General features: G+C 57.1%; 2 protein-coding genes across 11 annotated transcripts; one reads left to right on the forward strand and one right to left on the reverse strand.

Moving 5' to 3' along the window:
- Positions 1-563: 563 nt before the first annotated feature.
- On the forward strand, positions 564-1,208 carry LOC309447678 (claudin-4-like; the record flags this gene model as incomplete). Its single annotated transcript, XM_082068543.1, has 1 exon — positions 564-1,208. The coding sequence occupies one exon, from the start codon at positions 564-566 to the stop codon at positions 1,206-1,208; it is 645 nt and encodes a 214-aa protein (XP_081924669.1).
- A 533-nt stretch (positions 1,209-1,741) lies between these two features.
- On the reverse strand, positions 1,742-4,205 carry METTL27 (methyltransferase like 27; the record flags this gene model as incomplete). 10 transcript variants are annotated; one of them, XM_082068561.1, is made up of 6 exons in its annotated part: positions 1,742-2,366; positions 2,803-3,067; positions 3,486-3,578; positions 3,690-3,787; positions 3,869-3,997; positions 4,073-4,205. In XM_082068561.1, 5 exons carry the CDS (start codon positions 4,178-4,180, stop codon positions 2,839-2,841), a joined length of 657 nt encoding a protein of 218 aa, XP_081924687.1. In that variant the 3' UTR covers positions 1,742-2,366; positions 2,803-2,838. The 10 variants fall into 10 exon arrangements, with proteins under 10 accessions (XP_081924687.1, XP_081924685.1, XP_081924686.1 ...); XM_082068559.1 differs by having other exon boundaries at positions 1,742-2,589; XM_082068560.1 differs by having other exon boundaries at positions 1,742-2,602.
- Positions 4,206-27,296: the final 23,091 nt, after the last annotated feature.

Consider the following 27,296-nt stretch of genomic DNA (forward strand, 5'->3'; position numbering starts at 1 on the left):
TGCCTGGGACCCCCGGTGCCGGGGGGGTGAAGCACCAGCAATGGAACAGGGCGTGGGGTGGGCGTTGTGGGGTGACCTGCAGCAGTGCCCCTTGTCACACCTGTCCCCATGTTGTCCTGCAGCAATGCCCCTTGTCACACCTGTCCCCATGTTGTCCTGCAGCAATGCCCCTTGTCACACGTGTCCCCATGCCCTCCTGCAGCAGTGCCCCTTGTCACACCTGTCCCCATGTTGTCCCGCAGCAATGCCCCTTGTCACACCTGTCCCCATGCCCTCCTGCAGCAGTGCCCCTTGTCACACCTGTCCCTATGCCCTCCTGCAGCAGTGCCCCTTGTCACACGTGTCCCCATGTTGTCCTGCAGCAATGCCCCTTGCCACATGTGTCCCCATGCCGTCCTGCAGCAATGCCCCAGGTCACACGTGTCCCCACACTGTCCTGCATCTGTTCCCATCCAGATGGGGATGAGGACGCACCCAGCATGGAGCCCACACTGTTCAGAAAGCACCCCTGTCTCTGGGGCGGTGTTGGTGATAGTTGTCCCCTGTCCCCACAGGTGCTGTCGATGGCGACGATGACGATGCAGCTGGGTGGGCTGTTGCTGGCGGCGCTGGGCTGGCTGGGCTCCATCCTCACCTGCGCGCTGCCCATGTGGAAGGTGACGGCCTTCATCGGCTCCAACATCGTGGTGGCCCAGGTCTTCTGGGAAGGGCTGTGGATGAACTGCGTGTACGAGACCACGGGGCAGATGCAGTGCAAGGCCTACGACTCCCTGCTGGAGCTCACCTCGGACCTGCAGGCAGCTCGCGCCTTGGTGGTCACCTCCATCTTCGTGGCCCTCTTCGCCTTCCTCACGGCCATCTCGGGCGCAGACTGCACCCGCTGCGTGGACGACAAGGATGCCAAGACCAGGATCTCCATCGTGGCAGGTGCCATCTTCGTCCTGGCCGGCATCATGCTGCTCATCCCTGTCTCCTGGTCTGCCAATAGCATCGTCACCAACTTCTACAACCCCATGGTGCCCGCAGCCCTCAAGCGGGAGCTGGGGGCTGCCCTCTACGTCGGCTGGGCTGCCAGTGCCCTCCTGCTCTTTGGCGGTGCCATCCTGTGCTGCTCGGGACCCCCCTCCCAGCAGGACACCTATCCCAAGGTGTACAGAGCGGTGAAGGGCTGCAGCCCCATGGCTTACCCCATGAAGGACTATGTGTGAGCCGCCACGGCCACTGCCAGCTCACGGAAGAGCACCACCGTCCTGCCCCCCCGCCACTCGCTGCCTCCCCCTGCCCGCCCCCACACCGGCTGCACCCCCCGCACCATCCTCCCGTCTCTGCCCTTCCCCGCGCGCGGGCGCTGCGCTCGCCATGGACGATAAACATCTTGGTGCCACCGAGGCTGCCTGGGCTCATTGGGGAGCAATGGGGGGAGGATGGTGACATGTCCTATGGGTGCTGTGTCCTGCCAGCTCGGGGGCTGCTGCCCCAGCACCTGGCATGTCCCCATGTCCCCACAGGGATGTGGCGGTGATCAGCCAGGATGCTCCTTGTGCATCCCCCAGCAGGGAAACTGAGGCAAGGAGAGGGTGCTGAGAGCCAAGAGGGGCACAGAGGGACACCAGGCACCCAGAACTTGGACATTTCAGCCCCCAGGGGGTGGGAGGGGACTGCAAAGAAAGGCCAAATTCTCCATCTCCAGCTCCTGGCCACCCTCCCCTGCACACTCCAGAGGGTCCACAGCAGGCACACAGCAGGCAACAGAGGCAGGGAGTTTACTCAACAGGTGGGATTGTCCCCAGGGTACAAATGGGGGAGAGGGGAGCAGGGCAGCCACCCACAATGGGTGCACAGACCCCAAGACCTGGCGGGACAACACACAGGGGTGATAGGAACCATGGGGAAGGTGGGTGCGGGAGGGGTGGGATGCCCTGGGTGGGGGACAGGGACAAGGAGAGACACAGTCACCACTTCCTGCCTGGGATGAGCTCCTGAGGAGAAGGAAGGAACCTTCCCCAGGGCCATGGGAACGGGACGAGCAGGAACAGGTCTGGGAAAGAGAAAAGATAAAAAGGAAATATCCCAGCAAGAGATTTGGGTAAAAAACTTCCCAAGGGAGCAGTGGAGGAGGAGGGGTGGGGGCAGCTGGGTGAGGGGCTGGGGAACAGGCTGGGCCGGCGATGCCGGGTGCTCCTGGGAGCCTTCCAGCCTCATTTCCCACCCAGACCATTAACTACAAAGATGTAGGAAGGTGAGAATCTTAAGCAGCTGCTGTGGGATGAAAGGCCGATGTGGTGCTTGGAGAGCTTCTCCGGCTGGGTGTCACGTTGGTGCAGCTGTGGACGTCTCCTGCAGCTCAGGGTGCGCTGGGTTAACTCCTGGGGAGGATGAAGATGGGGGAAGCGCAGGACATGGCGATGGGGACCCACCTCCAACACTCCCCAGGTAAAGATCATGGGGGTCTGGGGTGGGGGAGGATGAAGAAGGGTCTAGATTTTGACCATGAGGGCTGAGAGGTGAGCACGGCAGGGAGAAGAAATCCTGGACAGGAGATGGCTCTGAACAGTCAGTCTGCAAGATGTGACAGTGAGGGCCAAGGTGCTGGGGACAGTACCTGAATGTCAGAGCAAACAGTGGTGCCCAGGAGACCCCACTGAAACCAGGAGACCCTCCCCAGGCGGAGGAACGGGCAAGGTTGCCAGGGGAGAAAGAGCCAGGGAAGGGAATGAGGAGGCTCCTCAAAAACATTGTTCACCCCCTGCCCAGCTCCAGGAGGGTCTCTGGGTTGGGTTTTACGTGGGGCCAAGTGCTCACCCAGCTCCCCAGAACCACGGTGGCTCTCAGCCCTCCTCAGGGGGGGACACGGGGCACTTCTGGTAGATGTAGACCACCCCGGAGATGTAGCCGGTGCCCTGGGTGCTGTCCTGCTCGGCGGTCGCCCTCTCCCAGTGCTCCACCTCCTGGGCCAGGACCTTCCGCCAGGCTCCCCGCGCGCCCAGCCGCTCCAGCGCTGCCTCCAGCTCTGCCTTGTACCGCAGGTTCGAGGGGTCGCTCCTGGTTGTCATGCAGATGAAACCTCCTGCCAGGAGAGGGGACACCCATGCCTGTATCCCCCCTGAGCAGGGCACCATGTGACCGGTGTCACACGGGAAAGTGGGGGGCAAGGGGAGGCAGAGAGACCCTGATGGGTGTCAGCAGGCAGGGGACAGGCAGGACAGGGGACAGCAGGACAGCACATGGAAGCACAGACTGTCACACGTCAGGAGTGCCACTGCCACCTCCTGCCATGTCCCCTGCCTGGCCCCAGCCAGCAGGCATGGCCGGGGACCCGGGTGTCACTACACATCCCTGCACCTGGCAGAACGGACAAGGCCACGTTCTGGTTGTGCCACAGGGCCAGCGCCCAGCTGGGGACACACATCTACCGGGATCTGGTGTCCCTGTCCTGCCACCTGGGGGTCACGACAGGGAGGGGACAGCAGGGGACACCCCCTCACCCGGCTTGGTGACCCGGAGCAGCTCTGTCACAGCCGAGATGGGCACCTGCCCCTCGCCCAGCGCCCCCACCACGGTCACGGCATCGTAGTGCTCTGCGGGGACACGCGTGGTGTCACCGCGGGTCACTCCGGGCTGCACCCCGGTCCCTCGGCGCCGGGCCGGTACCTGCGGGCGCGGGCAGCGGCTCCGGGCCCAGCACACACCGCCGCAGCTCCCGGTACAGCCCGGTGCTCCGCGCCCGCTGCAGCATCCCCGCGCTGCCGTCCACGCCGTGCAGGCAGCGGAACCCGCGCCGGTGGAGCTGCAGGGACAGGCGCACACACGGCGCCGTTAACCCCCGGCCCGCCCCGGCCCGGCCCCGAGGCCCCGGCCCGTCCGGTACCTCCCGCGCTACGAGCCCGGTGCCACAGGCCACGTCGAGCAGCCGCGCCTCGGCGGGAGGCGCGGGGAAGGCGGAGGCCAGCGAAGCGGCAGCAAGGGCCGGTGCCCGGTACTCCAGCGCTGCCACATCCTGCGGGGACACGGCGATGAGCGGCGCCGGGGAGTGGAGGCGGGCGGGGCGGCCCCGGCCCCCCGGCCCCGGTACCTGCTCGTACTGGGCGGCCCAGCCGTCGTAGAACCGCAGGCGCTCGGGCAGCGGCGAATCCCCGTGCACCGCGGCCACGCGCCGCCGCAGGCCCGCCGACAGCCGCATCCCCGCTCCCGCGGGATCCGCGCCCCGCCCCGGCCCCACCCCCGGAGCGCCATTGGCTCCACTCCCTGTCCTGGTCACACCCCGGAGCGCCATTGGCTCCACTCTCTGTCCTGGTCACGCCCCCAGCGTTTCATTGGCTTCGTGAACCCCGAACCACGCCCCCAGGGCCCCATTGGCCGGCCGACCTGCGCCACCACTTCCTCCGGCCCACTCCGTTGCGCGAAACGGCGAGCAGGCGCGACCAAGTGCGCCGGGGCGGTAGGGGTGCACCGAGGGGGCCGGGTGCGACCAAGTGTCCCGGTGGGGCGTCACAGTGCCCCGGAGGTAGCAGGAAGTGCCCCAACGGGTGACTAACTGTCCAGGGGATGGTGACACCAAGTGCCCTGGGGTTTGACATCAAGTCTGCTGGGGTGGTGGCATAAGGAACCCTTGGCAGGGTTGACACCAAGTGCTCTGTCCCTGCAGTGTCCCCGGGCAGCTGCTGCTCCTGGGGGTCCTGCCTTGTCCGTTGCCGGGCTCAGGCGCTGCCTTCTTGCTCCCCCGTGTCACCCGTGCATGGTGACCCTGCTCCCTGGACAGGTCACCTCCTGCCCCACCGCTGGTCCCATCCGCGATGCTGTGCTGTCACCTCCACACCTGCATCTTCTGCCACTCCCACCCACCACGCTCCTCAGGCACCACCTGACCCCAGCATGTCCCACCACGTGTAAAGGTGACAGCAGCTGTCACAGTCCCCACCACTGGGGTAGGTCCTTCATGTCCTGACATGCCCACCCATCTCAAGCTGCCCAGCCATGTATGCTGATCAATAGCTCAGGGTGGGTGTCAGAGGATGGACCAGACTCTGTTCATGGTGCCCAACGCCAGGGTGAGGGGCAACGGGCACAGACTGAAACACAGGAGGCTCCATGTGAACATGAGCAGAAACTTGTTTGCTGGGAGGTGCCAGAGCCTGGCCCAGGCTGCCCAGAGCGGGTGTGGAGTCTCCTTCTCTGAGACATTCAAACCGCCTGGACCCACCTGTGTGATCTGCTCTGTGACCCTGCGTGAGCAGGGGGGCTGGGGATCTGCAGAGGTCACTTCAACCCCAGCTGTGCTGTATGATTCTGCGTGAACCACTCCCATGGGGTGGCCATTCTGCGCTGCCCCTCACCCATGGACAAGGTGTGTAGCAGCAGGAGCAGAGCTTGGGGACAGAGGACTGGGGCATGGTTGTGAGGGAGGTTGAACATCTTGGCTCTATCAAGTTTGAATTTTGCTCAGGGGAAGCAAGACAAGAAACATCACCGAGCACCAACACGCACAAGGAGGTGGTGAGATGCTTTCTCCCTTGATCCAGGTGCCCAGCATTTTTAACATACCATAGCTAGCTGATTAATGAGAGAAGTTCATTAGCTCTTGGGTAGAAAGGACCCCACCTGGAGGTAACACACTCATTACTTTTTGAGTCTCTGCTGTGTTCGGGGTGATTCTTCTGCTTGACCAACCTTTCACATTCATGGTGGATGATGTGGAACAAGCTCTGGCTAGTGGGACCATCCCCAGCTGTTGTAACCCATCATTTGCCTTCTGGCTTTTTCCAGGCATGAAGCAGACAAAACCAGCCGCTAATTAATTCTGGAAAGAAAATGAGGGTGGCCTGAAGGAGCTGGTGGCTGTCCTGAGGCTGCATTGGTGGCTCTTATCACCTCCTGCTCTGCTTGACACCTCTGGCAGCTTGATGATGCTCCTCCGTTGTCCCCATGTCCTCCTGGCCACCACCCCACTGGTGGCCGCTTCACCTCTAGCCAGCAGGTCCGGGAGCCCTGTGGGGCCTGCCCGCGGTCACGCGTGGGGGTGGCCGTGCCCCTAGCCGGGCAGTGCTGGCCGGGACCTCGAGAGGGAGCCCTCCGCCCGCGCTCGGCTTCCCGGCCAGCAGCGCCCCGGGTCACCCCGGGGACACCCTCGGAGCAGCCCCCAGGGGTGGCAGAGGGGACGCAGGGGTCACCCCCACCTGTGCCAAGGACACGGGTGACTCCCGGCTGAGGCCCGGGGGGACTGCAGTCCTGGGACAGCTCCTGCCACCCCCACGGGCACTTTGGCCCCTCTGCAGCTGCTGTCACGGGTTCGATCCTGACCCTCGAGCTCTGCACCTCCTGCCGTAGCACCGTGGTGACCACCGGACAGCTTTGTGACCAGAACTCTCATAATGGCTTTCACACTCCCAGCATGATTTCCACCACTAAGTAAGCTTGATCTTCATTCAGAAGATAAACCAGAGGCAGGATACGCTGCCAGTGTCCCCGTGTCCATGGCTCTGCCACCCTCCGGGCTGCAGCTGGGTCACACCATCCCCGAGCCTCGACCCGCACAGATCCCATCCCAAATCCTCCGGTGCTTTTCCAAATATCGCCTTCCCGGGGCTGGCTCGCTCCGCCACGCTGCGCACAGCTGTGCAAACAGCTTTGTCCCGTGTCCCGGTGGCTTTGGGCTGGCTTGACCCAGTGCTGGCCAACCGGGGTTTGAACTGGACCCAGTGCCAACGTCGGAGGATGTGTTGTGTCCCCTGAGGGTGTGTGGTGGGATGGTGGGGACCCCAAAGAGGGGTGGCAGCAGGTTGAAGCAGGTTAGAGCTTCCCTGTGGCTAGTCCTGAGGTCAGACTTTGTCCTGGCACCCATGGCTCCCACTCAGGTATGTGTCATCCTCTTGCTGCGGTGCAGTTCCTTGGGGTGCTGTCCTTGTCCCCTGCCTGGGGACAGGGGGTCTGGCTGTGCCCTGGTTGTGCTGGCTGCACAGAATCATAGAATCACAGAATCATTTTTATTGGAAGAGACCCTCAAGATCATCAAGTCCAACCATAACCCACCCCTGGCACTGCCCCATGTCCTGAGAACCTCATGTCCGTCTGTCCAGCCCTCCAGGGATGGTGACTCCAGCACTGCCCTGGGCAGCCTGTTCCAATGCCCCACAGCCCTTTTCAGGAAGAAATTGTTCCTAATATCCAATATCATATGGGGCGCATTGGCCTGTGCTCCTGGGACCCTGGAGCTGCGACTGGGCCAGCTCAGTGCAACCGGTTTGGTGGGGTGTCCTCCCTCCAGAAGGAGGTTGGGGGGACTTGTGTCCCCAAGGCAGGGGTTTGGCTGGTCACCCCGAGCTCTGGCATGACCTCGCCTGTTCTACTTCACCAAGCAGATGGTGGCAGGGGTGGAAAAGCAGCTTAGGTGGGTCCTTCGTCCTTGGATCTGCCGCTGAACTGGGACAGGTGCCATCACCTCTCCCTACCCCAGGTCCTGCTTGGTGACAGAGGGAGGATGCCAGGGCCAGAGAATGTCCTCAGGGCACCCCAAGACACACACAGCTCTGGTAATGGACCGCTCTGACCTACCTGCTCTGCATCCCGAGCCTGGAGGAGCAAGGACAGCCATCCTGGGGACACCTGAGCCCCACAAGGTGCAGGACTTGCCCCGCTGAAATTGGGTGCTCTGGGGCTACGAATGGGGCACAGCAAGTAAAACCTGTGGGGTGCAGCCAGGAGGGACCTATGCGGGGGCAGAGGCAGGAGGGAGCTTGTCCTTGAGGCCAAGGACACGCAGGATGGATGGGGTGGTTGCTGGGGTTTGCACATCAGCGCTGCCGTGGGCTGGGGCGGCTCAGCGCTTGCATGCTTAGAGGACACAGCATTTTCCCTTCCCAGCATCCAAACGTGGCTGGAGTCCATCAGCCCCTGAACTGTACAGTTCCTTCCCTAAAGCCCAGCCCTTTGGTGTCCAAGGACAAGTGGATTTTGCCCCCAGCACATATCACTCAGCACCATGACCCCCCCGGATGGCTGGGCTCTTGCCCGACTTCTCAGTTCGTAAATCCAAGTGTTGCTGTGATTGATGGTGGCCGGGGCTGCTGTCACTAAACCATCCACACCGGCCCCTCGCGCCCGCATGGCTCAGGACCAGGTAGCCAGAAAAGGCTGCAATATAAATCAGTGCAGCACAGCGCTGGCTGGGGATCAGTCCGACAGAATGGACGGGGGGAGCAGCTCACAGAGCTGATTCATGGCTGGGACGGGTTGTCCTCCCGCCAGTGAACCACGCTGCCCGTGCCACATGCAACATCTGGGGACCTGACGTGTCCCCTGGCTGTGGCCTGTCACCCTGTGGGGCTCTGATCATGGCTGCTCCCCAGGGCCAAGTCACAGCAAGACGTCCCACCATGCTGAGAACCTCCCCAGGCCATGGTGCTCCCACATCAGCCTCAGCCTCTGTACATGTGTCACCTGCACCTCCTCCCTCCTGCATCCCCACTGTATGGTGCTCCCACCCCTCCTGCATCCCTCGTGCCCAGTGCTCCATTCCCCTGCACCCCCAATGTAAGGGCTCCATCCCCCCTGCACACTCAATGTATAGTTCTCCAACCTCTCCTGTACCTCTGGTGCACAGGGCTTCCACCCCTCCTGTACCCCAAATATCTGGTGCTCCCACCTCTCCTGTACCCCAAATGTCTGGTGCCCCCTGCCCCACTGCACCCCCAGGGCACAGCAGTCCCACGTCAGTGCATCATGGGGACATGGTGCTCGCACACTGGTGACATTCCCATTTCTCACCATCCCTATCCCAGATGCCAGCAACTCCTTCTTCACCTGAGCACCTGCTGCTCTGCTCAACCTCCTCACCACCGAGCAGCCCCACACAGACCATGTCCACATCCCCAGCCCACGGGCCTCCCCCCATGTCTGCCCCAGCCGCACTTTCCCCCTTGCTCCCTCCTGTTGTCCCCATTGCCATCTGTTCTCTTCCCCTGACCAGGGACTTCCACTTTCCACCCCAGCCACGTCCAACACCCCCTGGGAGCCTCAGCTCAGCTCCCACCCACAGCCCCTGTCTGCTAGCCATCACGTCCCATAGCCACGTCCCCTCCCTCGCAGCCCTTCCTGCAGCCAGGCACCCTGCGCCACCTCCTTGCTCCCACACCCATGGGCAGCGCCACCGCATCATCACCATCTCAGCCCTGTCCCTCATGTGACAGCACCCTCGTGAGCTGATATCCCTAGCGGGACAGCACCCTCGTGACTCAACATCCCCCGTGGGACAGCACCGTCATCACTCAACATCCCTCGTGGGGCAGCACCCTTGTGACTCGTTGTCCCTCCCCAGGCACACCCCAGGAGCTTCCCATTCCCACTCCTTGCTGACCATATCCCTGCCACTCAGTGTAAATCCTGAAGCGTGTTGCTGGGGCTCCAGGTAGGGCTGGAGACCACAACCCCATGGCAGGGTGCAAATTCCACCCAACCACCCCCCTGCCACCAGCCTGGCTGCCCAGATCTCACCCATGGGACCCGGCCCAGCTCCAAGGTCTCACCCCTGAGACTGCCCCGGTCTGCCCGTGTGTCTCAGGAGGTGGCTGCCACCTCCTGGGGAACCTTGGGGACAGGCTGGCTGAGATCCAGGAGGTAGAAGCTGGAGTCAATAAAGTTCAGCTCAGTAATAAGGTGCAAATTTTCATTGGAGCAGGAATTAATGAGTGGATTAATGGCCACAAATAAACAAAGGATTTCTTGTGCCTTGTAAGAGATGACTCAGTGCTTTCGGTGAGGCTGGGTGTAGCCCAAGCAGACAGCGCAGTGAGCCCTGGGTAGTCTGGACTTTATCTGTTGAGGACCGTCTTGATGATCCTAAAGCACTTCTGGGCATTTGGTGAGGTCAAACCATCTGAACTCTGTCTACACTGGGACTTGGGTGTCATTTGGGTATCAATCTTAAAAAGCAATTTCTAATTCCCCCCACCAGCACCCATATACATATATTCAGGGAGGAGGACGGACTGCTGCTGTCCCTGTTTACTTCATCCTCAGGCTCTTGCATTATGTCCAGAAGGCCAGGCCTTCCCTTGGCAGTGGCATCTGTGGACGCCAGCTCTGCCGTGAGCCCAGCAGCTCACCTTTGGCAGGAGGGAGGGAGGATCCCTCAGTTGCTTCAACCCCTGCCCATCCTGTGCAAATGGGGACTGTGGGGTTCTCCTGCGGAGTGGAGCCAACGAGGTGAAATCATTATTTTTTTCTTAAATTGAGCTAAACCTGAGCTGAGCTTTGACAGTTCCAACTGGAACCAAATCACCAGACATGGACTGTGTAACACATTCAGGGAAAGCATGCACAGAAGATGAAGTGGCTTTGAGTCTGGGTTGACCAGCAGAGAGCAATGGACCGAGAAGGTGACAACGGTTTGAGTGATGGTGACCACGGACTGAGAGTTCATCTGTCCTAGAGCGTGATGACGTGTGCTCTTGTGGTTGAAACAACATCAACCAAGCCCTCCTGGCTGTGGAGTGTTGCCCTCCCTTTGCCGGAGGATGTCAGCTTTGGAGGGTTTTGCTGGAGGATTGCTCCTTTGGATTTCCTGGCTTGAGCTGCTTGTCTGAATGCTCTCCAGCCCACGTCGATCCAAATGACCTGGTTAGGCAGTCTGGTGGTGGGTCTATCCTAACTCACAGTTGCAGCTGGAAGAGGATGTGCAATTAATGTCTTGGAAAAGGAAGGAGGGTGAGCAGCAAAGTGAAGACTACGGGCTGAGAAACACAACGTAATAACTCCCGGGAAACACGTGCGAGGGAGGATCCCGCCTGGTCCTTCAGAAACAGCTTTAAGGGAGTAAGTTCAGAGAGATGCTAGGAATCTGGCAAAATGGAAATCTCTGCAATTATCTCAAGAACAAGGGGGAGGAGCCCAGACAGCGGAAACAGCACTAAATCATTAGAGACGGGGTAATGTGAGTGCATAGGCAGATGCAGCACGACCTGCTGGAGGTGGCTGATGCATTTCCAAGAGTCCACAGGCAAGGGGAAGGTGGTCCCTGGTGGTCCCAGTGTCCTGGGGAGGCGTGACTGTGGCTGGGTCTGGGATGGCTGGTTGGTTACATTCCTTTTCAGCTGATGTCCAGGGTGAGAGCTCAGTCTAGGCTGGGCTGGAGGTCTGCGTAAAGGGTGTTTGGATAACCCCCATATTTTCAAAAGCCTGATGGTGGGCTTTTGTCTTATGGCACTTGGAATACTGGCTGAAGAAATCTCGTCTGTGGATTATCTTTGAGAACAAGTAAACTAGGAGCTCACATGGGTTCAAAGGGTGGGTTCAGCTCAAGTTCATGGAAGAAAAATCCACCAGGGATTATCACATAAAAAGACTCGGCTCTGGCTCAGGAGGTCCATGAACTGCAAACTGCTGTAAGCTGAGAAAGTATTTGAGGATGTGTCACCCCGTGTGGGTCCTGGGCTGCTGCCAGTGGCGAGGTACGGGGTGCACGGTGCCCTGGGGCACTGCACCCACCTTTCAGTGCACGGCAAGGCAGCGAACCGCCCTCTGCAGCAAGTGAAGAGGTGGGTGGAAAAGGCACATGTCAGATCCTCGACTGCAGGAAGGTCTCTGGTATCGTTTCATGCTGGTCAGCAGGGAGCGTGAATCACCTGGGACTGCTGTAACCTGTGTGCAGATGTAGTTCCCCAAGAGCAATCCTCAACGCCCCCAAATGATGACCACGTTGGTCTCCTTTGCAGACTCCACAACCCTGCGAGGAGCCTTGAAGGACCAATTCAGAGATCAAAATTATCCTGAGACATCAAATAAATTATCTTATTAAAAAGCACTCCACAACCCACCTCATTAAGGGACATACTGTTAAGGAATATACTGCCTTAAGTTATTGAATTATTTGGTATAGCTTAACAATGCTCTAAAAGGAAACTCTCAAGCAAGAAGATGCAGCCAGGCAGGCTGGAAAGGAGCAGGGCTGGAGTGGCACCGTGGGGGCTGGAGGGCAGGGTAGGGAGGGACCTGGTCTGATCTGCTTGAGCAAGGGAATGACAATTGCTCTGCTGGTAGGATGAGGATCTGGGGATCGAGATGACAGTGGTGAAGTACCAGTGCTGGGGGAGACTTCTGTGCCACAAGCCCTAGGAGGGTCTCTCCAGCTTCATCCCATCCCTGCTTTTGAGGGCTGGTGTCTTGCAGCCCTCTTGACATCATAGAATCACAGAATCACGGAACAGTTTGGGTTGAAGGGACCTTCCCAGCTCCCCCGTGCTCCCCCTGCCATGAGCAGGGACATCTTCACCAGCTCAGGTTGCTCAGAGCCCCGTCCAGCCTGGCCTGGGATGTCTCCAGGGATGGTTCAGCCACCACCTCTCTGGCCAACCTGGGCCAGGCTCTCACCACCCTCAGGGTAAAACATTTCTTCCTCATATCTGCCCTGAATCTCCCCTCTTCTAGTTTAAAACCATCACTCCTTGTCCTACCATAACAGGTCCTGTCTTGCCAAAAGGCTGAGTCAGGGAGGTCATCCCTTGGTGCCACAGCCAGCTGAGCTTCACCAGGTCTGGTCTTCAACCAGTGGTTGGTACAGTGGGCCTTGGAGGAAGGTGTCTGGTCTGAGGTTCACCACAGGTTGTCTGGGATGGATGGCAGAGGTCAACATGCCTTGTCTCTGAGATGGAAATGAATGCAGAGCTGAGTGGAAGGGACCACAGGAGGTTCCTAGTCCAATCTCTACTATTACCAACACCAGAGACCAGCCTGATGCCTGGTGCTGTGCTGGGGCTCGGTGGGCTGTGGGCAGCATGCCCTAATGCAGGGACACCGATGTGGTGGGGTCCTGGCACCTGGCTGGGATAGGAGGATAGACAATGGCCTCAAGTTGCACCAGGGGAGGTTTAGATTGGATATTAGGAAAAAATTCTTCCTAGAAAGGGCTGTGGGGCATTGGAACAGGCTGCCCAGGGCAGTGCTGGAGTCACCATCCCTGGAGGGTTGGACAGACGGAGATGAGGTTCTCAGGACATGGGGCAGTGCTAGAGTTAGGATAGGTGATGGTTGGATTCGATGATCCTGAGGTTCTCTTCCAACTGAAATGATTCTATGATTCTATGTCAAGAGCTCTGCAACTCCTACTTTGGACCTCTCTCCTGCAGTCCCCATGGGCTGCAGAGAAGCCTGGTCCCTTCCTGGGCTGTGGGTCAGCAGATGAACGCAGCACTGGGGCTATGAGGGGCTGTCTGAGCCTGCCCCGAGGTGGGGTGGTGGCTGGACTCTGTGTGCTTGTTTGCAACTTGTTGGGCACCTGTGCTTCACGGCCGGGTGGATGGAGCTCAGTGCTCCACCTCCGGACACCCAGCACATGCTGGCTGCTCACCACCGGTTCACAAAGCGTTGGCCCTTCGTGAGGGTCCCTGCTGTGACCCAGGTCTCCCCTGCCAGGCACACGGATCCGCACGCAGCCCCGGATGCTTGCAAGCTGTGTGCAGCACAGATGCTTCAGTTGATGCCAGATCTTCTATGTTTCTTGGCCTCTGGTTCCACGGCCATCACGCCAGGTATGTAACTATCCCAGCTATTTCCTGCTGGACTGAAAAAAAAAAAAAAAAGAGAAAAAAAGAGAAATTAAATAATACAACCCTTCCCCCTGTTTGATATAAATACAGACTGCAGCATTGCAGACGGATTGCGTCTGACGGCGGCACAGCCAGCACCCCCGTGCCCGGCTTGTTCCCTTTGGCACGGGGAGCAGGAGGGGCTGCCATGGCCATGGCCCCGACCCAGCTCCTGTCACAGCTGGAGTGATTTATGGGCCGCTTTCCTGCTCCTGACAAGCACATCCTGGGATGGTGCTTCTGCACCCAGTGGAGAGAGGGGAATTTGCGGCCACCTGTGGCTGATGGTGCCAGTGGAACTGCCCCATCCCCTTGCAGGGGCTTGTGGGCAGTGAGGGGCAATGTCCCACCAACCCGGGGAACCTGAGGGTCAGCGGTGAAGAGAGAAACCCCTCCCCAATGTCTCATGGACTAGTTTATGTTTTCTGTCCTGTGATGAGAGTGCCGAGGGTCCGATGTTCCAGGATTATGATAGAGTTATAGAATAGTTTGGGTTGAAGGGACCTTCCCAGCTCCCCAGTGCCACCCCTGCCATGAGCAGGGACATCTTCACCAGCTCAGGTTGCTCAGAGCCCCGTCCAGCCTGGCCTGGGATGTCTCCAGGGATGGTTCATCCACCACCTCTCTGGCCAACCTGGGCCAGGCTCTCACCACCCTCAGGGCCACAATTTCTTCCTCATGTCCAGCCTGAATCTCCCTCCTTTAGTTTAAACCATCACCCCTTGTCCTTTCACAATGGGCCCTGCTGGAAATCTGTCCTCATCTTTCTTATTGGCCCCTTTTAAGTATAGAAAGCCAACAATAAGGTCTTGCCGGAACCTTCTCTTCCCCAGGCTGTACAGCCCCAACTTTCTCAGCTTGTCCTCATAGAAGAGGTGTTCCATCCCATAATCCCAAATTTTCAGCCCCCTTGCTGCCCTGTTCCCAGGAACAATTTCTTCCGCAAAGGGCTGTGGGGCATTGGAACAGGCTGCCCAGGGCAGTGCTGGAGTCACCATCCCTGGAGGGCTGGACAGACGGAGATGAGGTTCTCAGGACACGGGGCAGTGCCAGGGGTGGGTTATGGTTGGACTTGATGATCCCAAGGGTCTCTTACAACAAAAATGATCCTACGATCCTATGATAAGCAACCCTGGGTGCCACCAGCCCCATCTGACTGAGGGCACAACCCCCTGCCCTGCCTCCTGCTCTGTGGGTCAGTAGCCGGTGCCCAGGGCCATGTCCCCGTGGTAGGTCTTTTATTATTTTGTCTGCACTTTCCCCAGCCGAAAGCAAGTAAGCCATTTTTTGAATTCCAGTTTCACTGTAATTGTTCTGTTATCTCTCCGCCAGGGTCTGGTTTCACTCACGCTTTGTGTTGCTGTTTGTCATGAATGGACGTCTCCCTGAGCATGTGTTGTTCCAAAGCTTTCCCCATCTCTGCTCTTTCCCACTTCCCGTGCTGCCCCCGCAGATCCCTGCGCCCCACGAAGCCCTGAGCCCAAAGCCCCAGCAGTATGGGCAGGGCAAATATTCCCAGGAAGCACAGCACCCACAGACATGGACCCACCACCCATCCCCTCAGCAGGACACAGTCCCGTTTTGGCCAGGAGACTGGCTGGGGTGATGTAGCAGGACCGTGGGGGTGAAGAGGAGCAGCAGGGAAGGGGTGCTGGGGGATGCACCGTTCCCTACCCCGCATGGTCTGGTACCCTCGCCTTGCTGGGGTGCAGCAGGAGGGCCAGAGGTGATGGGCAGTGGTTGCAACACAGGGGATCATCCCAGTGTTTCCTGATGGAAATTTTCCCCCCCGAGGGTGATCAAACATCAGAACAAAGGCTCAGATGTTCAGGACTTGACTGGACATGACCCCAGTCAACCTGATCACCTTGGACCTGCTGTGCTGGGGGAACCAGGGCTGGACCAGACAAGCCCCCTCCAACCTCAGTTCGTCTGTAATTTTCTGATAGCACGCAGGGATGATGCTCGCCCAGAGCAGCCTGAGGGGCTGAAGGCACTGAGGTGGCATCAAGCGGTGGCTGTCAAAGAAGGGACAAACTGCAAAGGAGGTTTGCTGAAAAGTGGTGAAGAAGATGCAGGATGGGGGGTGTCCCCTGAGTGTGTCCCGGGACCCTGACCTTGTTACTGAGCCCTCGGCTGTTCGTTACAGCCTCTGTTAAAGCTGATTTTCCAGCACATTTGTCTGGGGTGTGACCCTCCTCTTGTCTCCAGCACCCAGCCCGGTGCCAGAATGGTCCCAGTCCACCAGCATTACTCTGCTGCTGGAGCTGCACGTCCTCCCCCAGGTACCAGAGCAGGTTGTGATGGGCTGCTCCTGGAGACGGTGCCTGGGAGCACAAAGCTGCACTTTGAGGATGATCCTGCTTCTCCATCACCATGCAAACTTGTCCTTCCTCACTGCCCTCTCCAGGTTTCAGGACCATTTTCCAGAGTTCGGTTCCCCAGACCCTTCAGAGAAGGAACCCCGTGGGCCACCTGTGTGGTCCAGGGATCAAGGGCTTTACTTCGCTTCTCTCTCTGGGCAAGAGCAGACCAGGCTCTCTGGTGTCCCCAGGGCTCAGGAACAGACCCTGCCCCCCCTCCTAGGGCAGCTGGTGACCACATCAACCAGGACACAGCCCTGTGCCCCCAGCAGTTCCCAGGTATTGCTCCATGTGCTGGGCCCGAGCTGGTGTGACACTGCTCAGGACACTGAGATGCGTGTGGGTGCTAATCTTTGGAGACATCAGACTGGGCACCGAATCAAAATCCAGCTCTAATTGGCCTCATCCCATAATTCTTCCTGACAAAACCAAGAATTTTGTCAGGCAAGAGATGTTCTTTGCAAAAGGTCTGTGCCAGATGCTTTTGCTTTTTTCATCTGTGGTATTTAAGGATCTTTTCCTAATACTCAGTCATTATTTTATGAGGCACAGACTAGTTCTCCCTGCCCTTTTGAAGCTTAGTGTCACACTCATGTTCGTTTATTGTCTCAGGGCTTCCCTAGCTCTACGTGAGGGTTTTTTTTTTAATTGTTTTAAATAAACATTCTTGATTTGTAAAGGGCTGGGCCCTGCGAGACAGGGCAGGGAGCGGGACCAGCTCCAGCCCTCCCAAGCCTGCGTGTACTGCAGCAGAACTGAGGTCAAAGCTGGAAAAACTTGCAAGACCACATTACAGAGAAGGTCGCCGGCCAGCAGGAGCCTGGCTTGCAGTCTGGCTTATCCAGGGGATGGTGGCATATGGAAAACATGAGCTGGGGGTGGCTGCGATCGGTGCGCATGGGCTAGTAACGCCCACAGTCTTTCCTCTCTCCATCCTTGCCCACCTCTGGAAATCGCAAGTCAGAGGTACTGCTGGTGGGCTGATGTTCTCTGTCTCCTCATGTGGGAGTTTTACAATTCCAGTCTGTTGACTTTTAGTGGCTTCAACCTGCCCTTTGGAGCAGCTCCTGCTTTGTTTTCCCAGCCTGGGTGCCTGGTGAGGCTGCTCTAAGTTGTGTCAGCATCTGGATGAGCTGCTAATGCCAGCGCTGCCAACACCTTCCCTTCCCAGGGCCCTTCTCCCAGCAGCGTTTATACCCCATCCCCACACACATTCAGTTCATACCAGTCTCAGCGCTGCTGTTCCTGATCCTGGGAAAGGGAAGGTGCAGCTTTGGGGAACAGCACCCCAGGAGGGTGCTGCCCTCATACCTTTGGGAACAGCACCTCAGGAAGGGGTGCAAAGACTCAGATCTCTTGGAAGCAGAGTAGAAGAGAGTGTCTGAGTGGGATGTGGTGCATGTGAGACCAGCCGGGCTTTGGGGTGAATCTCTGCTGTCTGTAGGGTGTATGGACATTAGTGCTGGATATGACCTGGTCTTCTTCCTTGTGATGTCTCTGAGGTTTTGCCTGGTGCCTGCAGCATTGCAGAGAATCTGGGCTGGGGTGGGTGCTGTTTGGCCAATGATGTTCCAAGTGCCACCTTGCTTGGCCTTTGCTGGAGCCAGGAGGGATGTTGGGGGGCAGAGAGGGAAGGAGGGGGGCTGGGAGGATGCCAAGGGAGGGTGCAGATGGTGTGCAAGCTGTGGACCTGACAGAAGCATCCCGATGTGGCAGCCCCACTGTGCGTGACAGCTCTCTTGTGCCACCAGCGCTGAGGAGGGAAACGGCTCTGGGGAAAGGGGAGGTGGCATCCCTTGCTGATGCACATCCATCACTCCCAGCCTGGGGACTATGCCAGAGGGAAAGAAAACCCAAGCCTTTGCATCCATGGCAGGTGCTCCTGCGGCTCAGGATGACCTTTCCCAGTGGGCTCAGTCCCAGAGATTCAGTCAGTCCATAAATCTCCCTTCCTCCGTGGTGCGGATGGCGGAGAGGCAGCCCTGACTCAAGGCTGGGAGTGTCCAGCTGCGGACGCTATCTCAGCGGAGGAGCCGTGTGTGGGGATGCCAGCATTTCCAGGCGAGAGACAATCGTGCTTTATTTCCCTGCCACATAGGAAAAATAAAAAACATTCCTCGGGTTTGTTTGTAGGCTGCTTTGTGGAATAAATCTCAGACTGTTGTTGTCTCCCTGGGCTCCCCCGTCCCGCAGAACTGCCTGTTCTCACTCCATGAGTCACCGACGCCTGCGCTGCCGCTGACGGCACCTCTAAAACCCCGCGTGGTGGTCCAGGGACTGCTCTGTGCTGGATGTGCTGTGGACACCCGGAGCAGACGTGCTCCGTGCCCTGGGGGAGCTCAGGTGGGCACATGTGTCTGTTGGGATTGATGAGCCCCCTGGACATCTCTGTCATCTACCAGCAGCAATCCGGACAGCCATTGGCAGCTTGTCTTGGGCCTTCATCCCAGGGTCTGACAGCATGACATGCTGCAGATCTTCAAGGTGAAGGGTCTGTCCCATGGGACAAGGGTTTCCTTGCAGAAGACCAACCTTGTGCTGGAGCCAATGGCCTTTCCTGTCCCCTCTGCCTGTGTGGGAAGTAGATCCAAGGGGTGCTATGGTCCTTCCAGCTGTGAGAATATCCGTCAGCATTGCACATTTTGGTGTGGTGGGTTCTGACCCTTTCCCACCTGGTGCAGAAAGCTCAGCCTGCTGCAGACCTTCATGCTGGAGATGTGGCTGCAATAGGGAGGAGGTGACCATACCCCTGTCCTAGCTAATCTCCATGGAAGCATCTGGATGCCACAAGAGCTGTGTTGAGAGGGAATTGTCCATGCAACGTGCTTGAATCCAGATTCACAGCATTGCTGATGAACCAGTCACATGTGCTGTTGGACAACGTGATGGCGGGAGACAGCAGGCAGCGCTGCATGAGCAGCTCCTGGAGCAGCGGTTCTTGCTGTGACCAACAAGTAAACATTACCCACATCGTGTCCAATGCCTAGCAAAGTGTGCCCAGTACCCAACCACATGTGGAGACCACATAAACTTGGCATCTAACCCTCGCCAGCTTTCCTCCTGCAAATGGTCCCACCACCTGGGAGATCAAGTAGGTCCTGGGAGATCAAGGAGGCCCTGGGAGGTTGGTGTGGACCGTGTGTGTGAGTGGTAGGCACAGGACCCTGGGTCAGCTGCTGCAGGATGGTCCCCACTGTGAGTGACCTGTGCTGATGGGCTGAGCCCCTTGGCACAGGGTTGGGGCACCTGAGCTTCAGTGAATGTCCTACAAGGTGGGATGGGATAGAGGAGTCTCCAGGAGGTCGGTGCGTGGACACAGCTGGATGTCTGACCTCAGCCACAGCATCGCTGCACATGTCCCAAAATTAGCCAGTTTTAGAAACATGAAATCTCCTCATGCTATTGCCCAACACATGATACAAACATAGTGGCAGCAGTCCGTCTAGTGAAAGCATCGCCAGAAATAGTGCGAGTTACGGCAAAAAAAAAAAAGGCTTTTAGGAGCAAAGGTGGCTGGGAGATACTTGGTCCCTGGGGCTGCCAAAAACCTGGCAAAGCACTAGTCCAAACTCAGGGTGTTTGCAGAGCTGTTGATGGTGAATAATAGTAATAAAAGCCCCCAAAGGTAAAGTATTTAATTGCCTCACAGGGAGGGAAAATGGGCTGAGGAATGAATGAAGTGCTGTTGCCAGGAGGGGTTGTTCAAGCCCTGGAACAGCTGATAAAAAGCCTTGATGAGCATCGTGACCCCGGGAGCAGAGCGGCTGCCGAGGATGCGCTGACTCAACCCAGGGGCAGGAGGGGACCGGACATGGTCACTGATGGCTCTGGCACCCGCTGGCCACCCCAGAGACAGCCCAGCTTCTTTAATTAGAGGGTCATTTAGGGGAAACGTGGTTGCAGCTTACAGGAAAGTTTGTGGAGGGAAGGAGCTCCTTCCCTGGAAATGCCCGGTAGAGGCGCAGCAGATGTCTTGTGCAGTCAGTGACGTAACTTCTCAAGAGTTTCTAAAAATCCCAGATAAGAGCCGGTCATTATGGAAAGCTCTGGACACTGTCAGGGTAAGGAGAGAGTGGGCTCCGCTCCGCTAACAAGAGGCTGATTGCTGGGCTCGGGCGCAGGGGATCTGTAGGCACTGGAGAGCGGCGTGGCTGCCTTGGACATCAATGAACAGAGTGTTTATTTGGACATCTGAAAGGTCAAATTTGCTAAAATGTGAAACAATCGCTGGCATGACCGCCTGGGACTGTAAATTTAGAGTGGGAGGCGTTAGCAAAAACTGGGACTCGTTCAAGGACATCCCAACAGTGCCCCAAAAGCCATGATTTCATAGACCAAAATAATTCTCCCAGGGAAGAGGCTGTCAGAGGCGGTTTGGACGTGTAAGCGTGGTGGCCCGCAGCCGGAGGGGAGGACTGCTCTGCCCCGAGCGATGCAGCAGGTGGGAACCAGGCGGGAGCCTGGCCGGCATCTGGGGTAGGGAGAAGAAAGCTGGACGAAGGTTGAAGTATTTACTTCGTTTCATTGCCTCAGAGAGGGCAGTGTGCCTTCCCCTCTTCCTCATCCTCTTTCTTCTGCTTTGACCATGTATTTTGGAGGGATGACTCATACCAAGCAGCCAGAGTGAGAGGGTGGTGATGTGGAACGGAGTGGCTATTGGATGAGAAAAGTGACCTTGGTGGCATCTCCTGGGACCACAGGGCAATTGCAGCTGGTGAAGACCTCAGCAAGGATCTGCTCTTAGACCCCGCAGAGCCACCAGCCTCCTGCTCCATCCCACCAGAGAGGGGTGATCAGACAAGGAGAGAGGGGTGATCAGACACAGGCGCTGTCACTCCCACCAGTTGTTACTGAGCACCAAAATGGTGCAATTCAGCTTCTCAAGATCCCTGAAAATTAGGCACAGCTCTGCTGCAGCCCAGGAGAAGCTTGTACAGCAATGAAATACCCAGGGTTAACACTTCAAGCAGGGTCTGTCTGGTCCATGGGGCGCTCCCATCTGTCCTGACACCTGTTGTGCAGAGCAGGCAGGAGAAATCTCCTCCTGCATGGAGAAGGCTTCTTGCCAAGAGCCTAGGATATGTCAAAAACCAAGGTCCAAGCCATGGGCTGGAGAAGCTGGAGCACTGCAGCGAGGATGGAGTAAAGGGAGAGTAAAGAACTGCTGCTTAAAGTCTGCAGGTGGTATAATGGGAAGCTAAACAAATCAATGGGCTCTTACTAGCTGATGACAGTTAGAAGTCTTCAAAAATATACATTTAGGACAACCAAGCCAACCCCAAGTCCCAGCCTTGCACAAAACAAATAGAGTCAAGTTGTAACAAGCGAAACCCTAAGTATTCAATAGATGACTGCAGCCTGTGCTTGGGTCAAAGCACAGAGACACTTTCAGTCCTGGGGGGGGTTGAGATTAACATCTGTGATGGTTGGAGGCTGTGCAATCCCAGATCAACCCTTGAGCCCGGAATGAGCTGCTGGAAGAGTCCTTGAAATGCTTATGTTGACATTGAACAAGACTTGGAAAGACAGGACAATATCGAGGGCTTGGAGACCTGCCAGGATCCAGGCCTTGATGGCCCAGGGAGGGTGATGTGCAACCAGACGTGGTGTCCACTTGTCACGGACCCCTGGTCCCACGGGCTGGGAAATGAACTGCAGGATGTGTATCTTGGTTTATCCTGCTCACTCAGAGAAGCCTGGGAGGTGACGTGATCATTTTTATAGGTACACGCACATAAAGATGTTTCCTGGTGGGGAAGGCTTTCGGGAGTGTTGACAAATGTGTGCTACGGTCCACTGGGTGGAAACATAATTTACAGAAACTGAGCCTTGAAACGAGCTGCAGTTTCCCACTCCTCAAGGTTCACTGAGCACTGGAGGAGATTTTTGGATACTGGGAGGATTCACTGTTGCTTGGAGCTGGGACAGAGCCATTTTAATCAGTGGAAATGGGCTGTACCCTTTGGTGGGGCTATCCAGCTGAGCAGAGGGTCAGAGTACTGGCAGGAGAGTGGGTCTGGGCCCAGGTACTGCACCAAAGAGCTTCTCGGGCCACAGGCCACCCACAGAGGACCATGAAACTGGAACAGTGGTGGACGTTGGAAATGATATGGAAGACAGACAAGACAGCGCAGAGGAGTGTAAGATGCTATGGGATAGAGATATAAGCCATTGAACATGACAATATAGACCAGCAGCAGACAGTGCTGGGGACAAGGATGCAGCTGGTGGTGCTGACACCCACCCATGTGTCTGCAAAAGGATCTTGCTTAGTCTGAGCACCCGTCTGCCATGTGTCTGTCGTCACCCAGCAGCGGTGCCCAGCAGATGTCACCAGCAGGACCAGGCACCCGCTGTGGCTCTTTTCCCAGAGCATTAGCCCAGATGCTCAGATGCAAGTGTTACCCACTTGCCTGGGGACATCCTTGTTGCCCCACCCCTGCCCACTCCCTCCTCTCTGCTGCATCCTACACCCCCACCTTAAAAAGCAAAGGAGGATTTGCTGATTCTGTGCATCGCAGTGTTTGGGGCACAATTTACCTCCACCCTGTGGGTGTCTCTTCCTCCAGGAGCTCTGGGGAAGAAGGCTCTGGCCAGTCCCTAAAGAGCCTGTTCCAGTGCCAAAATAATACCGGGCATTTTGCCCGGTGCCATTTGCACATCTCGTGCTTTGGCCAGTCCCAAGAGCCGTCCGGTGCTTTATTTCTGTAGCAGTTATTAAATGGGCTGGAGGGAGGGACAAAAATAGATGCTGAGAGAAGAAGCAGATGAGAAACCCCATCCCGAAGGGGAGGGGATGGGGTCAGAGCACCTGGGCCCCATTGGGCACTGTTATGGGAAGCTCACAGCAATGGATCGCTGCCTGCACCTGATCGTCCCAGCACTGGGGTGATTGCGATCCATTCCCAGTCTTCCTCAGGGATGGGACCAGATGAGCCTCAGCTACCAGGGTGGTACCAGCTGCTCTGAAGCTCTTCCCAGCTCCTGGGAAGATGTCTTGGCAGCACAGGAGGGTCTGGGAGTGGGACTGTGACCCTGCAGAGCTGTCTCCCTCCAAACAAACCAAGTGATGTTCCCAGGGGACATGTGTTGGGGAAGTTCTCCTTTCCCCTGGCACTGACCAGGGTCACAAAAAGCCTCATGGGGGGGCTGGGGTGGTGGTAGCACCCATGCCAACTTGCCTGTGCAGACGCAACCCCCCACCATGCCCCTGTCCCCAGCTGAGCGGGCTGTACTACCCTTGATCTGACTGGGATGAGACTTGGGGTGGTCTCGGTGACCACCCTCCTGAGATGTCCCCATGCAGCTCACCGAGGCTCAGGCACCCAGCCCAGCCGGGCTGCTCTCGGCTCCATCTTCTTGTCCTCCCCGGGGAGCCAGCTCCACAGCTCCCATCCATCCCCTTCCAGCCCCGGGGAGAAGTGTCCACTGCCCGCTCTATCTCACTGTCTGGGAATTTCTCCTGAGACTTTTCCTGTCCTTATTTGCACCTCTTTAGGCTCATTTATACCCTTGCATCATCTCCTCCCCTCCTTGGTGCATCTCCTTCCCTCCACCAGCTGCCCCCTCTTGCTCCTGGATCTCTTTTGGTGGCCCCGTGGCCACTGTCCAGCACTGGTGTGAATGACCATTGCCTCTCCCTGCTGACCCCCATCTCCACGGTTGGTTTCTGAGCCCATAAATCTGCCTCCACCCCCAGCGCGTTCCTCTCTGCCCTGCTGCAAGCTGCCCGCCTGATCTCCCACGCTTGTGCCTGGCCTGGCCCTGCTCACAGCCCCTGGTTTTGGGGCTACTTTTTGCATTTCATCTCTTTCTGAGTGAAGGCTGGAGCCAGCTGGGTACCTGCACTCTCAGGCTGGGTGCAGCCTGCACATGTTTGCCTGTTTCTCATCGCTCCCTGCAGCTCCGGGGTAATGCAGCACATCTGGATTCCTTGTAGCCAGCCCCCATCTTGATGTGCCACATCTGGATTCCTTGCATACAATCCCCGTCTAACAGGCTGTGTCTGGCTTCCCAGCATGTGATTCCTAGATAACAAGTCACTCCTGGATTTCCTACATGTGATTCTTGGATAACATGGCATATCTGGATTCCTTACATTCAATTCCTGGACAATATGGCACATATGCTCTCTGGCCAAAGCTGGGTCTGGAACAAGACTTTCTCTTTACAGTTTAAAGGATTTTTTTTTTCTGGAGAAAATGAAGCTTTGACCTGAATTGCTGGCTGCCTCACAAAATCTCCCTTCTACCTCGGCTTTGGCTGCTCTTGGCTGGGAGCCTGGCTTGAAAACAAAGATCCTATCATCTCCCCCCACCCCCTGGGCTTTGGGATTGCTGGCGGTGGACACACTGCCCCTCGCCAATCACTGCTTACAATAATATTTTTCTCTAGGATTGAGCTTGGAATAACTTTGTTTTGACATAATCTGAACTAATGTCTCCCCGGCAATGGCAGTAAACACTCAGCAATAGGTTGCAAGCACAGCCGTGAAGCTCTGCAGAAGGGGCTCCGGGATGCGAGGTTACGGGGTACAGCTATGGGGAAGGACCTGGTAGTGGCAGGGTGGGCCAAAGCCCCAGAGCTCCACTTTTCACCCTTTTCTCTGCAGACACATCCTTCACTTGCTCCACAGAGGGTGATGGAAAATGCAGAGTGGGGCCATGGCTAATCAGTTCCCCGGGCACGAGGAGTTATTGTGTCTGCAGTGGTGGCAGCTCCAGTTTAAACACTGTCACTGCACTATTAATGGGCCTGGCGCTTGCTGACTCAACAGCTAAACCTCAGACCTAGGAGCACTAATATTTGTGCAACCCAGAAAAAGACACTGAGCTTCAGTCTGTGCCTTGTGCTGGCCGTGCCCGGCTTTCTCCCAGTGCTGTCCCCGTGAACTGGTGTGCTCAGAGTGCTTTGTGCTGGCACTGGCTGGTGCTATCATTGCACATCACATCAGGCTGTGATTCCTCCCCATCTCTTCTGGGGGAGGACCCCAGAAGGTCTCACCTTAATGGTGACAAACAGCATCCACCAAAACAGCTGCAAGAGAGCTTTGCAGCCACACAGCATCCCCTGAAGACCAGCTGACTGCTGGACCAAGGCACCAGGGTGGGAGAAAGACAAGGGGCAGGGGCTGCGATCTGTGGGGAGGGAGCAGATACGGACAGGAGCACCTAGGAGGCCCCTACAGAGAGAACACATAGGCAAGAGGCAGTGGGGACATGTCTGTAGGATCTTCCTCCTGTCCCTGTGTTAGCCTGCCCCTGGATACACCTCAGCACCTGTGTGGCACCTGCTGTCCAGCTATGCATTGAGCAGTAGCTAGACCTGGACCTGGTCCTAGACTTAGACCTGGACCTGGACCTGGACCTGGACCTGGATCTGGACCTGTATCTGGACCTGGACCTGGACCTGGACCCAGACCCAGACCTGCCGTTATCTCTGGGGCTGCACACAGGGCAGTGGGCAGCTGCCCATGCACCTCTGAGCTCTCCATGTGCCCCAGAGCCTCTGGCTCCTGGGGACCAGGGAATATCCCACTAGTGCTTGTTCCTTCCTGGGTCTGTCCCACCACCGTGCTGATGCTGTGCTCCTTTGAGACTACCGTGGGATCTCTCAGGTAGCACCGGTCCCTAACTGACTCTTTCTTGAGCCCATTTTGATTTGTTTTGTGAGCCAGCAAAGCCTGTCCAAAGGCTAAAGCCACTCAAAGTGTCCATCTCCCTCCCTTGCTGGAGAACTCTGCTTCTCATCCATCCCACCCACACCTCCTTGTCCCATCACACAATGAGACACTGCAGAGTGAAAACTAGTCCTGACAGCAAACAGCTTCCTGCTGGTTCACCTCCCTTTTTCGGCTCCTATTTTTGGAGTAATTAAGATGCTGTCAGTGCTTTAAAATAGTGTCCTTAATGCAGCAGAGGTCTGTGTATTGCAGGAGTGAGCTGTGCCCATGCACAGCTTCTCTCCTCGAAGGCAGCGTTGGCTATGGGCAGCGCAGACCTGTCTCTGTCCCTGTGGTCAGAACATGGGGACCAAGGAAATAATCCTCCCTTATTTCTATTTTTTGTGAGCCAGACATCTCACTCTGAGCCTGATCCTCACAGCAGCGAACAGCTGAGCTTCAAAACAGTGCAGTGACTTCAAATCCCAGGGCTAAGGACACCAGAGAGTAGGTGACACCAAGTAGACCCATCCCTGGCTTGGCAGCATTTTGGCTTTGTGGGGAAAAGGCAGAAGTGCAGACAGGTCCATCAGGGCAGGTGGGGCTTCAGGCTGCCAAAGGTGGCTTTCCCAGAGATCTGCAGCCCCATCCCTGCTCCTTGTTGGGGACCACGGGGGTTTCCACAGCACAGGAACTGGAGGATCATGTCTGCCTGGGAACTCAGCACTGCAGTGTGGAGTTTGTGGACCAGTCTTGAGCATCTCCTGAGGGATGTGAACTGCTCTCAGCATCCTCCTCCAGTGGTCACCTTGGGTACAGCTGGAGCTGCAGCTCCTCTGGTCATCCTGGAAGACCACAAGTTGCCCTCAGGGTTTTTTTTGGATGGATGAAACTTTGTGCTTGATATTGGGTCAGGAAAAAGAAGCTGTGGAACAATACCTGGGAGACTTCTGAATGTCAATGGAGCGAGACCTGGAAGACTGGAAAATGGATGGATGTGTCTGATGTGACTGGTGCCAAGGACAGCAAGAAAAGTCTGCCCTGGCCTGCATGTTTCATGCAAAGAAGAGTTCTTTAGGGAGGATGTAAAAGGGACAGGATGAGATATGAGGCTCATTTAATACCTACAGAACCATCAGCTTCTCCAAATGGTCAGGGCAGAGGTCAGGGAGCTCAGGACTAATGTCTTGCTTGGCAGAAAGGAGCTCTGCACTGATGAAGTTGCACCAAATGGCTTGTCTGAGGAGGAGCAGAGGGGACAGGCAGGTGGTGATGGTCTGGCCACAGAGCAGGTGCTGAGGTTCCTCTCCTCAAGGGGATGGTGGGCTCCCAGACAAGCCTGGGACCAGTCTGGGTGGCCTTATTCATCCCTGTCTCCTTTTCTTGCCTTTTTGTCATGTTCCAGGAATCCTTTCATCCATGTGTTTGTTTTTCTTTCCCTCTCCTTGCAGATGCTCAGTAATTCTTTGAACACATCAGACGGGTTTGTGTATCCCTGTATCCGAGCTGTTCTGTGGATTCCACCCCCCCAGAGGAAAACAGGCACCTCTGGAGCACATTGCACACTGGCCTGAGGTCATGTCTACCAGCGGGCTGGCAAACCCTTGCTGGAATGCTGGCTCTGAGCAGAGGGCAGGTGGCGAGCTCGAGGGGAGAGCGATGCTGCACATGGGAGCACTTCCCGAGGTGAGGAGGGGT

Source organism: Streptopelia decaocto (genome assembly GCF_964273445.1).
Source record: "Streptopelia decaocto genome assembly, chromosome: 18".
Lineage (NCBI taxonomy): Eukaryota > Metazoa > Chordata > Aves > Columbiformes > Columbidae > Streptopelia > Streptopelia decaocto.